Source organism: Rhynchophorus ferrugineus, unplaced genomic scaffold (genome assembly GCF_030347505.1).
Source record: "Rhynchophorus ferrugineus isolate W39M unplaced genomic scaffold, kcgeb_rfMv2 rfM2, whole genome shotgun sequence".
Lineage (NCBI taxonomy): Eukaryota > Metazoa > Arthropoda > Insecta > Coleoptera > Curculionidae > Rhynchophorus > Rhynchophorus ferrugineus.
Genome location: NW_027472581.1, coordinates 47,219,269 through 47,234,583, shown reverse-complemented (window position 1 = coordinate 47,234,583; position 15,315 = coordinate 47,219,269). Strand labels below are relative to the sequence as shown.

General features: G+C 28.8%; 1 protein-coding gene across 15 annotated transcripts in view; it reads right to left on the bottom strand.

The window, feature by feature from the left end:
- Hecw (Hecw ubiquitin protein ligase) overlaps nucleotides 1–15,315 on the bottom strand; it is a 294,511-nt gene that overhangs the window by 74,989 nt on the left and 204,207 nt on the right. For 6 of the 15 annotated variants that reach the window (XM_076395705.1, XM_076395703.1, XM_076395710.1 and 3 more), the window contains 10 exons: nucleotides 12,696–13,037; nucleotides 10,500–10,706; nucleotides 10,099–10,381; nucleotides 9,834–10,046; nucleotides 9,484–9,770; nucleotides 9,250–9,429; nucleotides 8,928–9,196; nucleotides 8,682–8,867; nucleotides 8,199–8,300; nucleotides 7,872–8,125 (listed from right to left, as the gene is read on the bottom strand). In XM_076395705.1, the coding sequence (XP_076251820.1) occupies nucleotides 7,872–8,125; nucleotides 8,199–8,300; nucleotides 8,682–8,867; nucleotides 8,928–9,196; nucleotides 9,250–9,429; nucleotides 9,484–9,770; nucleotides 9,834–10,046; nucleotides 10,099–10,381; nucleotides 10,500–10,706; nucleotides 12,696–13,037 (2,323 nt within the window). Of the gene's footprint in view, nucleotides 1–7,871; nucleotides 8,126–8,198; nucleotides 8,301–8,681; nucleotides 8,868–8,927; nucleotides 9,197–9,249; nucleotides 9,430–9,483; nucleotides 9,771–9,833; nucleotides 10,047–10,098; nucleotides 10,382–10,499; nucleotides 10,707–12,695; nucleotides 13,038–13,192; nucleotides 13,334–15,315 lie in introns of those variants that run through there. The other 9 variants (XM_076395707.1, XM_076395715.1, XM_076395718.1 and 6 more) reach the window with 4 other exon arrangements.

Below are 15,315 nucleotides of genomic sequence, written 5' to 3'. Positions count from 1 at the left end.
GTAGATTAAGTAAAAAATGCGGACAATGTTTTCAAAAAATACTGTTTAATTAAAGGATTGTTTTATTGAGAATTGAAAGCAAACATAACTGGGTGTGTGTGGGTGTTATTCAAATGATATTGATGGCCATGTATTTGAAAGACTCAATAAAGTACAGGAAACTGACATAATAGTTCGTAATACTACACTTTTAACATATAAAATATGAGAAAAGTCAGAAAAGTCTGAAGAGCGCATATCGATATTAAACAGAATATTAGCACTATATTAAAACTACAGCGATACTAGAACTAAGAAAAGTTTATTTATTCATATGTGATGTACTTAAAGAAAGCGATTGTGGGCGAAAATTTCTTCCCCTATTTCTTAAATAGCCTAAATTTACCTAATACTCTAATATTCACATACATGGAAACAACCCATACCTTCATCGAGATTCGAACCAGCGACTATTTCTGCGGAGTGCTATCTAGTTACCGCGGTGGTTCAAAACTGGTTCTAAACTTAGTAAATAGACTTTAAGTTGCTTATTTTCATTTAAAATTTGTATTAGGATATTTTAAAAAGTTAAATGTTAAATCAATGTTAACGAATAAGAAATATAACTAAGCTAACAATTTACTAACAGAAGTGAACTTCACAAAAAATTAAAATTAATTTAAAAAAATATTTAGGTACGCTCTTACGTTAATAACTTTACCTCATATAATATCGTATTTCGTAAAACAAAAAACTTATTTAATGATAAATTATTATTATTATTATTAAAAATTAATGCATATAACGTTACCATATCTGGTAAGTGTTACAATGTACGAGATTGCCGATCTATTAATAACCAATAGGCAAAAAAACAGTTTACGTAAAAGAGAAATACTGCAAAACAGTCTTTCTCCCCCACATAACGCAGCATTACCTAAATTGGTCAGAATGCTGGCGAGTTTTGTCTTCCAACGGTTTTCGGCCTATTACCGAGCAGGAAGCCAGGAATTATTGGAGCATGAAGTGGCTAGTTGCCCTAAGGGATTTGGCAACACTCGCCACATACGGGGCGTAACTCGAACATAATTCGGGTTTACGGTTGGTACCACCGTCAATTTGCGAAAGCCAACTTTTGTTAGGTACATTTGTGAATTGTTGTCAATTCCGTGCTATGCCATCGGTGCCGATAACTACCTTCGTGCTCCGTATCGTCGAATCAGTTTAGCCATTCCTCGTTTTTCTTGCACTGTATTTATGACATGTCGTTAGCGAAATATATAGCAGACAGCGAGATAACGTAAAATATGAAAGCAGTGATTTAATAATCGAAATAAAATTACATAATTTAGTCATAAAAGTTGAAATCAACTATTGTACAATGATTAGTGTTATTTAATGACATTATTATTGACTTATGTATTAGAATGTTAACTAAAGAAAATTTGTGCAGTTTACAGGTAATCAAACTGAACATTTTGTAGTATCTACTACTTTTGTAGTATCTAGGAACGACTACATTATAAAGAAAAGAATATAACTGGATTTGAAATATAAAAAAATATATTAGTTAACAGGAGGAAAGTCCCAATTATCTATATATGTTGTATAAGCAAATTCTAAAACCTATATGACCCTATGAAAACCTGTTATGGGAATATTCCACAACAATAATATAAAATAATTTTTTTTCAGAATAAAGAATAGAAATTATTACTTACACAGAGAGCTTCAGATACGGTTGCTACTCACAAAAATTAACAAAATTGCAAAGAGACATGAGGAAAGGCTCCATTCCCATGTTAATACCGAAGTGTTACAACCCTTGGATAACACAGCAGAACATAGACTGAACATAATCAGACCATTTGAACTTGTTAACACGTTTATGAACATTATTAATATAAGTTATTGTAAGTAAAAATTGATGGGTTCCCCTGGATATATATACCTATAATAATTTTTAAGTTTTTGCAAAAACAATTCGATACAATGAGAGAAGAATAATATAAAGTACATTTGAGATGGAACAAAAGTTATATGAACAGAAACGCAGCAAAGTAATTTGCAATATAAATTTCTATCCTTGAAAATCCAGGAAAAACTACATGAAAGTGTATAAGTAGAAAATGCTGTCCCACTCGTCTTATTCACTAGACATTGTCTCTTTTAATTATCATTGCCTTCTATTAGTGCAAGATCGTCTAACTAAGCAGCATTCTCATTACAATCAAATAATGAGCGACACAACATAATAATTTATACAATTTATCGTCCAATTTAAATCTTTGGTTACAGAAGTATTCCTCAAAAATAGTTCACAGGCGTTACATAAACTAACAAACATTTCCGGTAGAAAAGCTTTAATGCAGTAGACGGCATCTCGATTAATATATTGGAAAAGTGATGTACTACGTAATGTGCTAGTGTAATAAAAAGTAGAACACGTAAAAATCCTGGAGTTGTTTATTATGAATTTCCTCTCGCAGACCAAACTAAAAATGTTTGGTTATAGTAGTATGTTCTTTCAAATCTATAATATAATAGAAGATAATTGAAGACATTAACAAAAATATATCTCAAAATTAATTGCATTTCACATTTTCTTTAGTATAAATATAAAGTGATATATAGGCGTTTATAATTATTTTACGGTGATAATTAGGCCTCTGTTATTAGTTCAAATTTTCTAAAAACGGTTGTGGTGTTCCCTACGTATGGATACAATAAAAATTTAAAAAAAACTAACGGAAGGAAATGACCGTTGACATACTTTCTTGTGAAACATAAGGGTAACGAAACTGTATATGTATGTTAATTGGCTTTGAGTCATTAATTATAAGAAACGAATGGCAATATATGCGCGCAATATGTGCACCTGCTTTGGAATATGCAAAAAGACTACCACATATAACTCTTTGAAACCTCTGTAAAAATATTTGGTAGGTAAAATGCCCAACTTTTATATAATTTTAAACAAAATCTCATTTGCATAGCAATGTACAATATACACCGAAAAATAATATTGTACACAATTGACCAATAAGTGGATTACAAGTAAATCTACATATTCTCACCGTGCCTTTTAACCACTATAGGGCTGAAGTTATAAAAGCCAAAAGTGACAAATTTTTCCTTTTTTTCGATTTGAAATTTTATAAGACATATACAGGCTATACTTATATTTTCTATTTTTGTGTATAATTTTAAGTAAAATTTTTGTTATGCCGTTATTTTTGTAGCATTTAATAATATTTCATTTATTTAAGTGTAAAATAAAAGTGTTGTTTTTCAGGATGTGAAGATTCAAATAAAATTAATTATTTTCCATAGGATTAACCCAGACACCATTTTTAAAGTAAACAAAGATAAACTTTAGGCTCTTATGATCTACTTCACTACATCAAGCTTCCGGAGAGGAAGGCTTATTCTTTCCATTTCAGACCTTATGTGAGTGATCATAAGCAAGATAATTGCTTAACCAAGATGTAATTCTTAATTGTAATTTTAATAGTAAATATTTCATTAAAATCTACATCGATAATTGAATTGAAATACATAATATGTGTATATTCACAGATCATTTCCCTTAATCTATTAAAGTTAAATATTGGAATCAGTTCAGCTGTTGCTCAGCCTACATTAGAATGTTCAAAAATAATTAAGTACAAATATAATATTTTTTCAAAGGAGGTAGATTGAGAGGTTTGAAAACACGTGTTACATAATACGTATTTCTCCGCAGATCATTTCGACAAAGAGACAAATATATGCCTTCAACTTCATGCAGATAAGAACCACACAGTATAGTACCAAAAAGTTTAAGAAATGCGTGTATATGTAATAATATGGCGAGCAAGAATTGTTCCATATATTTTTATGATTCTGCCATTATATTATCTAAATGTTATTTGACTGTACTACGAACTAATTTAAATTTGTTTGTGTGCGAAGCTATCTAGTGTAACCTAAATCTAACCCAAATTTAACAAAAACTCTCATTCAGATATTATATGAGCAAATGGTGATCTTTTTGAAACCATTAATTGCGTTCAACATCTTGAGCAAGTTAATGTAACAAGAAAAATAATAATTAGGTGTTGCTTGTTGGCGTGGATGAAAAAAATAAATAGCATTGCAATTGTGTCCAATTATATACATAAAAGAATACATATGTATAATAAAGATACATATATACAAACATAAAGATACATATATATAAAAGAAAATGAGGTTTTGTAATCAAAATTCAAATATGTAATTCTTATATTCATTAATTTAAATGTATTTGTGCAAATTATTTTTTAATTCATATTTTTTTAGCTTATAATATGTAAGGCAATAACAATGTTCAATTAGAAAAGAAGTTGTCATATTAGATAGTGTTTTTGGTGTATTTTTAAAATGTTACAAATTTATATATGTTAAAAATTTATACAAATGTTAGGCAGTATTTAAATAACTTTTTTTTATTAAAATCCAATTATTTAATTTCCCCTTGTGGTTAAGACGGATACAACTTGGCATGAGGCATCGGATCTATGTATATTATTCTGTCATATAGGATGAAAATAAATTGCTAAAAATGTAAAGTAATTAACATGTATACAATCAATACGACATAGAATTAATAAAATCTAGTAAACGGCGCATAATGAAAACGAACCATTTCTATTTTACAACAAACTTTAATTCAATTCATTCAACGCGATACAATGCAACATCACAGATTTCCAAATTCGTATGTAAATATAAAACGCAAGTTCAAGGATAATTGAACTTAATGTTCTAGTTGGTTGAATATAAGTGAAAAAACTAAATTATTCCCAAAAACATTTTTTGTCACCAGATCGGGTAAATAGACTATTATCGGAAATCTAACGGAACCGATCTCCATTAAATACTATTAAAATAAAAACATTTTACTTTCGAAGATCGGAATTACAGATAACTTATAACGAGCAAAAATTGATCGAACCTGAAAAACTATGCCGTAATCAATACTGGACAACCAACGAGTCATTATGTAACTGTAAAAACATTTACTGCCACAACACAATACATATTGTACAAGAAGGAATATGCTTTAAAGAATTAAGATTAGCCTTCAAACTGTCAATCAACTTTGAATAAGTCATCCAAAAGCTTATAAATATTTATAGACGTCCAAAATAACAAATTACAAATAAAGTATGTATTATATAAAGTATGTATTATATATTTATGATATATTTTATGTTTCATTTTATTAATAGGTTAATTGCACCTCCAATAACTCTGCAAGAGCATTTTTATGTCCATGTTTTCGCAATTTTCTTATTACAACAAAACTCTATTGAAAGAATAACAAAATACAAATCCGATCCTAAGTATTTATACCTTCATGTGGCCATTCAACGGATATATATATATATATATATATATATATATATATATATATATATATATATATATATATATATATATATATATATATATATATATATATATATATATATATATATATATATATATATATATATATATATATATATACAATAATAATACGTTTCCTATAAAATACCGTATATTGTGGTTTCTCATCTGTATTTTTCTCATGACAATTTTTTTTAGTTTTTTGTTGTAAATTCCCGTAATGCAAAAATAATTTCCCGTTAACAATCTTTAATTATACGGCTAGTTATCTCTCCAAAGGACTTTTAAACCGATTCCACAGATTCTAAATAGCATTATTAAATTAAAAAATATGTCTTATGTCTTAAAATATGTTTTAAATATTAATTTTGAATGAATAATTAATCAGTAGTTAAGTATTTTCCTTTTTTTTTATACAGATATGAAATGATACAATGATACAGATAATAAATAATTACATTATAAATAAGGCATTTTTATGATTTATATATTCTATTTGGAATTATTAGTAGTATTTATTATTATTATTATGGTAGTTATAATAATTAAATCTGTTAAATAAAATCATCCTGTAAATAAAATTAATATAATAAAGTCAGCAACCAGCAATTAACGCACTAAAATAAATTCGTATACATCTTAAAGTAGTGAATTGTTCAATGGCCATGAACAAATACTATCACAAATGATTAACTACTTTTTATGTAGGATAATTAAGCATGGGTAAACTAACCAATATTACAAGAAAATTGCGACACGTTTATTTAAAATAACTACAATATGTGATTAAGTTTCTATTAGCCTAAATAACACAAGGGTTTATATTTAAAGTGAAACAAAAAAATCTACAGTGTTTTCGTTTAGTTTTTGTGGCACTTGCGCTTGGTTTATTAGTGGTAAGTTATCCATTAAAATAATGACAAAACCATTTTCGTCCTTCTTGCCACCATTTAATTTCATTGGGCACGTAAATTATTCAAAACTATTACTGGGTGTGAGTCACGACTGTTATATTATCTGATGCATGTGTGTGTACAAGAAGTAACGTACAAAATGTAACCTCTATTTTATCGATTTTGTGATATAAAATGAGTCTTCTGATTGCGTATTAAGGTATAGAGCTACTTAAATTTACAACCAATGGTTATGATTAACTATATCCAATTAGAGTTCTCAATATTTTTACTGCACACAAGCAAAAATATTTAAACATTAATACTTAAATAAGAACGAACATAAATCTAATTGTAATGAAGTATTAGGATATGTAAAAGCCATTGAACAATTTACGTATTTTACTGGTTTATGTTATTGGTAATAATTTTTAACTTTTCTTATGTGATACAAACAGTGATAATGCACAATTTAATGTTTTTTGCCAATAATATTTATTGTAATGTGAATGTATTGTGAATGAATTTCTGTGACAGTTCTTTAATTATGTTCATTTTACAGAAATGTTCTACCGAATCTGCTACTTGTATGTGATATTTGACCATTGCATTGAAAAACGAATGGCCATTCCATACACTGAAACACTTAAAGCGGACTGCCATTTCATTCCTCAAGTATGTCAGTTATCATCCTTTCTAATTGTTACTTATTACCACGTTTAAAAAGTTATAATATTCTTGGATAGATGGTTATTGTTTTCCGATTTAGTATTTAAATCCTCCCACAAAGATAAAAAAAATATAAATACATGTCTAAACTAATATAATATAATTTTTCACAGCACAATAATTATATTTTCTAATTACCTTATATAAAAATCACAAACATAAAAGTCGAAAAAATTTAATATTTTAAAGATACCTTAACTTAAATATCTATTAATACTGGCTTTATTAAATTATTTTGAAATAAACACATAAAAAGTCTTGCAGTAAAATTATAGAGCTCCACCTAAATTTCTTAGATCAAAAAATAATTTATTAGTTTTATAATATCCGGTCATGCATAAAGATAATGCTGTGTTATTTTTTCTAGTTTAGATTAAAAATTATCTTAACAGATTTTTTCTGGTTGTTTGGAACAACGCCCAGAAAAAACAATTTGAAATTTGAAATATAAAGGTCTGTTGAAAGCCATATCCCATGTAAATAATGAGTTTCCTTTTTTTTATCAACAATCAGTCTTTAAAACGACCTTAATTTATAAGATGGTTTCTTTGATATATCCAATTCAATTTCACTACTACGCCTAACAATTATCGATAAACTGTCTACGATCTGTTAAATCAGTTCATTAAAATTCCAGTCATGCGTTTCGATACGGTTATGTCATAAGTATCTGCTAAAATTAAGTTACTATATATATATAATATTTTTATATTATCAATTAATTTTCCTTCGCCATATTATCAGTAAATGTATTAATTTGCAATTTTGCTTTAGAGGAAATCAAATTTTAATTAACTTTGATTAAAAAACCACAAAGCCAAAAAATATATAATAAAGTATGTAGTAATAACTTACCTTAGTAATATTGTGAGATTGACATCATGGCTCAAACGATCCAAAGCGGTGGTCCCATCTACTCTAACTGCATTAATTTTATCTCTAAGAGATGAAGAACTGCCTACAGGAGGATGCCTCTCCTTCAGAATATCAAAAATGTTTGGTTGCCGAAGAAACGCCACCACTTTGTCATTGTAAGCTATAGGTACTTCAGGTATATTTGTCTGCACATTAACAGTCATTGGTGCAGTTCTAGGAGGTGGTACAGGAGCCTGAGTAAAAAAGAACATATACAAATTTTAAAGAAAAAGATGGAGACACATTACTCTTTTATAAATAACTTACTTCCACATCATCAGAAAACCTTCTCCCAATGTTAACACATTCCAAAGGAAGACGAGGATCCATATATGTAGTTTTCTTGTTAGTATGATCAATGAAGAAAGGCTAGTGGCAAAAATGATGATGCGTTAAAATTGTTAGTTAAAGCAACAGGTAAATATAAAGCAATGTAATATAGGCATGACTAAATAATATTTAGTAAATAAACTGCGACTTACAGTATTTAAAATTAAATAACTACTGAACTAAGTAATTCAAACCATCAAGTTTAAAAAATATATTTTAATATAATTTTTAGTAATTTATATAGTATATATAGTTTTCAACAGATAAAGTTAGATTAGCACAGAAGATTATTTATTAAATGCATATTCAGTTCAACACAACTTCAACTACACTAATAAATCTAATATCCATCCACCACCACCTCCTAAGTCTCATTGAATATGCTACTATATTTAAATTAATTTAAAATTTTTATTTTACCTTAGAATTACTATCTTTCTTTGTATCCCATCCTTCTGGTAAGTCCTTTGTAGTATCAGCAAACATATTTACTAATGAAACTAACTCCTTATTATGTTGATATTTTTCAAAATAAGAGGGATCTCTTCTTATTCTATTTAGCATAGGTTTTAAAGTAGGAATTCTATTGTACAAGGCGGTAGCTTCCTAAAATTTTATAAACGTTTTTATTAACCTCTGATCTAGTTTATAAGATTAAGATATTACCTGATTCATGTGAAGAATTGTATAGAAATCAGGTCTCACTAGTAATTTACACCCTGGTGGAATTTCTGAAACACCATTCTCTATTCTATTTGAACTAATTGTTCTTCTAATGCTCTGATAGCGCCTGTCTAATTGTCGTCTATGTTGATCAGCACCAGCTATGTTAGATGAATTATTAGAATTGCAACCAGGTCTTGTCCACGAAGTTGTACGAGTAGCATGGTCAATGTAAAATACTCGGCCATGACTATCCATTCTAGCTTCCCAAGCTACAAAATAGTTATTAAAACATTTGTTTTACTTATAATGGCAATGTACTTACATGGAGGTAATGGTTCTTCATGTTCACTTGGGACTTCTGGATAACATAACAACCTATGACTTCTTTCAGGGATGGATGGCAGCCTAGTAGTGCTTAATCTCTGGAGAGATATGGGGACACCACCACTAGCTTCACCATTTTCTACAGTTACTCTAGGACGAAGCGTTGGTCTTTGAATTGCTTTAAAAATTCAAATGTTAGCACAACTATTATCTTTGTCAATATAAATTCTACCTTTACTTCTTAGTTCCGACATTGCTATAACGCCTATTTGAGGGGTTTCTGAATTACTCGCACCATCTAAGGTATTAATAGGCCTAATATCAGCTTGTTTCACTTCAGGACCAGCTGATAAATCTTGATTTCTTAATGGTATGTCAGGTGGATCAGTTGATTTTAGATTAGGGGGTCTTAAATCACCACTTGCTCTGTTTTTCCTTGAGTGATGTGTTGGAGTTGGTGGACAGACAGGAACTGCATTACATATACCTGCTATTCTAGTTAAAGCTTTAGGATGGGGTCTAAAAAATAAGAATATTTTATTAGAAGATTCACAGAGGTATATAAATTATATTTAGTACTACCTTGCAATATCTTTTAATTCTCTCTTTGGTTTTGGTTGATGTACTGGAGTTCCAGGTAGCTCGGCAGAATCTCCACATTCATCGGGTTTTTGCAATGATCCAACTCTAGCAAGTGGTTTATGGGGTTTATTGGTTAAATCATTGTCACATTCGCTGTTGCCATCTGGGGCATCAGTTGACGTACTACTTTGAGTCGACTGAGTTGAACTATAACTAAAATAAATTTATTATATATTTAAACCATTTAATCTGAATTATAATTTACCTGTCTTTATTTTCTAATAATTTATGAGCATTGACTGGACTAGATTCTAAACTTTTACTTAGGACCGTTGTAATATAATTATCACTACCGATTAATTTATTGGACGATTCAACAAAAATCGAATTAATCTTCTGAGTTGATGAGGTAGAGCAAGCGTCAACATCAGATAATGACGAAGCAGACTTATAATCTTCGTCAGTGTCTATTAAATCGAAATTAAAAGTGTCTTGAGGTTTTTTCGGCTTATTTTGGCGTTGAACAACTGGTGGTGCAAAATTACTGGCTAATGAAAAAAATAACGCAAGATTAATAGTTATATATATATATATATATATATATATATATATATATATATATATATATATATATATATATATATATATTTTGTGTTGTTAACTCACCTACTGCATGGGACCTTTCTAAAGGTCTATGTAAAGTCCTTGGAGGTAACGGTGGCGCATCTTCCTCCACAAATTCCATACTACAAGCACCTTCAAAAGTTTTATTTTCATCTTCTGGAGATGGAGAACTGTATGCGGTCCATATTTGGTAATAATCTTTTCCAGGAGATTTTGAACTCTTGGAACGAACTTTTTTCTTTGTGCCTCCTATAAAATACATAACATTAGAGATTTTGAAATTAAATAAGATACAATATATATATATATATATATATATATATATATATATATATATATATATATATAGAGAGAGAGAGAGAGAGAGAGAGATATAATACTATCACTACGTAGTATAAAACAAAGTCGCCTTTTCTGTCCCTATATCCCTATGTGCGCTTAAATCTTTAAAACTACGCAACGGATTTTGATGCGGTTTTTTTCAATAGATAGAGTGATTCAAGAGGAAGGTTTATTATGTATAATACATGCATAATATACTAAGGCAACATTGCTAATTTTAGAGGTTTCTAACGTGATGTCGTAAATTAACCTATTTTTTTAGGCTTATTTAGCAATTAGCAAAAACGCTGCCTAACCCTACGAGTAAGATCAAATTAATGTACTACAGTATTGTACACCATAAAATGGTCTACAAAAAAGTCCGCGATGGTATATGTTTATCTTTTAGGGATAACCCACATTAACCATTTTTATTGTTTACTTTTTAAGTGAGAAAATGGCTTATTTACGAAGCTATTTTAAGCAATACGGCATTAATCCTTATCGAATTAAGTACCTTAAATACAGTGTGCAATTAATATAGATCAATATGGTTCCTTACAGCATGTAAATTAAACAAATATTTTCGGAGATATTACAAATTTAAAATTTGCGTTTAAAAATGTGTAATGTAATAAAAATTGTATGAATTTAGATATTCCAAAGATAGCAGGAAATCTTCATAGTAAGTATAGGGGAAGAGGAATTGTTTTACTCCAAATTTAATGCGTGCAGGCCAAGGGCAGTAATGAATGAACCAAAAATACTGGATCGATTTTAATCATGTTTTCATTGAGTGACATAGGCATATTTTATGACATATTTTATGCCCGTGCAAAGTCGGAGCGGGCCGCTATGTTTTTATATACAACGTTCATATTTTTTCTGTAGTGTATTTAATTTAGTATCAGCATTGCATCCGTGCGAAGCCGGGGCGGGTCGCTAGTAGTCTATATAATACAGCACACCGTTGTGACTATATTCTAATATTTATTATTTTTACTTAGTTTGAATTTATTATTATTATGGAAAAAATCTCAAAAATATTATTATTTCATTATTAATCGAAAAACCTATATATAACTGCTTGATATTTTGATTGTTAGACACTGTTAAACACAACAATCAGTGGGGTGTATAATAATATTACATTGAAAATCTGAATTTTTAATTCTAAAATATTAATAATTGAAATTATCAATATTTACTATTATACAGTATTACTGGATCAAGCGCATAATGAAATTAAGGGATGATGCAACATAAGATAAGTTCATTCAGCCCCTTTGTTCACCAAGTCTGGTTTTCAGCAAAATTCGTACGTTTCAAAAATCAAGACTGGGAACAATTATTGATTTAAAACAAACGCATTATTACATAAAAACTATATGTTTTGAAGTAACAGTATATTTTTTAAAGTAAATCTTCTAGACACAGAAAAATTATGATTCTATATATTTTTCATTCCAAAATTCTAACTCAGACGGAATATTTTAATTGTTTTGGGTTGGCTTATAATTTATCATAGTTGTCGAAAAATCATAACCACCTGATTCAAATTTAATCTCAGTAAAATTTTCTTATATTTTTGAGCATGACAGGTTTAGTTGAAAACAATTTGAAAAAAAAACGATGAATTAAAAATGATTTAAAAATTAGCAATAAAATTACTTTCAAGGATTAAACAACAAATTATATCTGTCAAATAACTATCTATTATTCTAACAATCTATTAACTAACAATTATATGTTCTGTTATTTTTGAACATTATTTTCACTCATATTATTTTCTAGGGCTAAAATATGTAGTTGTATTAATAAATAAATTGATATTGGTTAGTAATATTCTTAAGCAGCTAATCTAGATTATTTGTTATTTGTTTTATAGATAATATTAATAAAATTTTAACAACATACCTCCAATTGTATTGAAACCATTAATGGGCGACTTTTTCTTCACACCAGACAAAATCTGCTCCTTATTATTATCTAGGTCTTCCATGGACGTAGATGTCTTGAAAGAATCCAACGTTTCCAATGAATTCGAATTTTTCATAGAGAAATTGTGATTCGATAGATCTAGATGAGTCGGACCCTGATCATCAACCTCATCCTGAAACGCGTCGTTTTCAATACCGTTGCATTTGTTATGTCGTTTGATTTTGATGAACCGTTTTATTTTATGTATGGGATCCGACTGGGCCAAGCATTCCAAAGTTGCCGAATCGTAATATCCGAAACAGACAAGTTTCTCGCAATCTGAAAGAAATAAAAAACATTAAATTAGTTTGAGAACATAAATTACATAAACTTGCAAATACTTTTTTTGCTTATTATTGTTGCATTGTTATCCAAGAGATCAAAAATATAAATACAAATGATGTGAATTAGAACAAAAAACTGCTTTTATTTACTTTGTTTCCGCCTATTATGTAGCTGGTGTGAAATCATTTTTATGATTGTTCTGTAAAATTCTGTAATATGATTGTGTTATATTCGTACTATATTTTAGAGTATTTTTGGAAAGCTACTGTTTTCATGTACTGAGAGTGTTGATAATATTGTGATTGTATATAATCAGTTTCATATTTTAATGAAATATCAAGATGTATAAAAATATATTGAGATAACGTTAATATCTGTTATCTGTTAATAAGATTAGTTAAACAACAAAAAAATATGATAAATGTAACTAACTAATGCAGCATTTAAATGATGAAATGATGTTTTATCTCAACTGAAATTAACTTTTATTGAAATTCACCAAAATGTAATGAATAATTGTTTAGAGTCTCCTTAGAATTTCTTTGAATACTAAAAGGATTATTTATCTGCACAAACCGAAAGTATATCTGCATTGAATGAAATAAAAATTATAATGGCTATTTTATTCTCTTTTCTACCAGAACTGTAATCGTGAGATTGATAATGTTGATTAGCGATATCTATTGGAGAAAATGTGGAGTATCAATATAAACAATAATAATGAACCAATCTAACTCTCTCTTTGTTCGATACATCTGTATATAAAATAACAGTTTTTAAAATCATGGAACGGTCAAAATTGCATTTTCGATATCTATTAATTTTCTTGTTTGCTTTAAAGAAATATGTTGCCGTAATCCATCATATATTTATGGCGACGCTGTTCTATAATATCCCTATTGTCAGTTTCAAAGATTTAAAAGTGGTAATAATTTATGAGAATGACGAAGAACGATCTAAAAATCAAAAAATTTCGAAAACAATGAATTGCAAGACATGACGCGTGACATCTTACGTACTACAACAATGATAAGGGCAAAAGGCCATGACTTAATCCTTTAGAGTCATCCACATTGACACCCAAGCATAATATTAACGGTCATAAAGTCATTGCTGTGTAGATAGTGGAACCAGTAAAGTAGGTTGTATTACGAGCTGTTCAAACCGAATGAAACTGTTATTGCAGATGTCTGTCGCCGCCAATCAAACAAACTGAATGATGTATTGTTGCAAAAGAGATCAGCAGTCATCCTCCAGATTACATGTAAGCACCTAATATCCACTAGGATGCCCAGCAAGTTCAGTTCAGTAAAAATTTCATTTCGAACAATTAGTTTATTATTTATTTACATATCTCTTAATTAAGTTGAGGTATTGGTGTTATTTTAACAATAGAAAAAACTGAACCAGCAAATACTCAAATTTCTTATAAAAATCTTTAAAGGCATATGGACATTGATATCAAATATATGACATATGATATATGAAATATGGACATTGATATCAAAACGGTTTCGAAAGATCATTGACTGATCAAGATAGATTTCTTCTACTAAATCTGTCTTGACTAATCTCTAAGCATTTGAATAGATTTAGTTAAAGAGCTCTACGCACAATGAATGTCATTAACACAACTAAAACATATTTGAAAATTTAATGCTGTTAATGATATCGGTTATGTTTTTATGAAAAGACATATTAATTTTTAGTTTATATTATTAACGAACAAAGGGTATTTCGCGAAAAAATTGTGGAAAAACCAACAAGTGACGATCTCAGCATTGAAAATGGTTTGGTTTTAGTAAGCATTATTTATTATAATTACATTCTAATCCATCTTATGATTTCGGTATTACTGCCGACTGATGTAAAACACTATTAGTTATTATTTATTATTATATATTAGTAAAAGCATTTATCAAAATGTATTAATTATTAACCAAAAAATGTCATGTCCAGAGAAAATGTATAGTGAACATGATTATATCGTGAAGTGCATTGGTATACAGAAAAAAACGGACGAAAAATTGCGAATGCATCCAAGATAGATGCGTGTTTGCACTTAGCGAAGAATAACAACAATCGTTTGGACAACTTTATGGCGGTTTCTATGCGTAAATGTGGAGAAACATGGATTTATTACTATACTCTAGAAATAATAGTGAAAACTTCAATCAATTAATCTGTCGTAACTACAGGTTGACCAAATAAATCACTGAACAGAATCAAGAAACATTTTTTTAAATTTGCTAATTAAAACGGTAAGCATCGC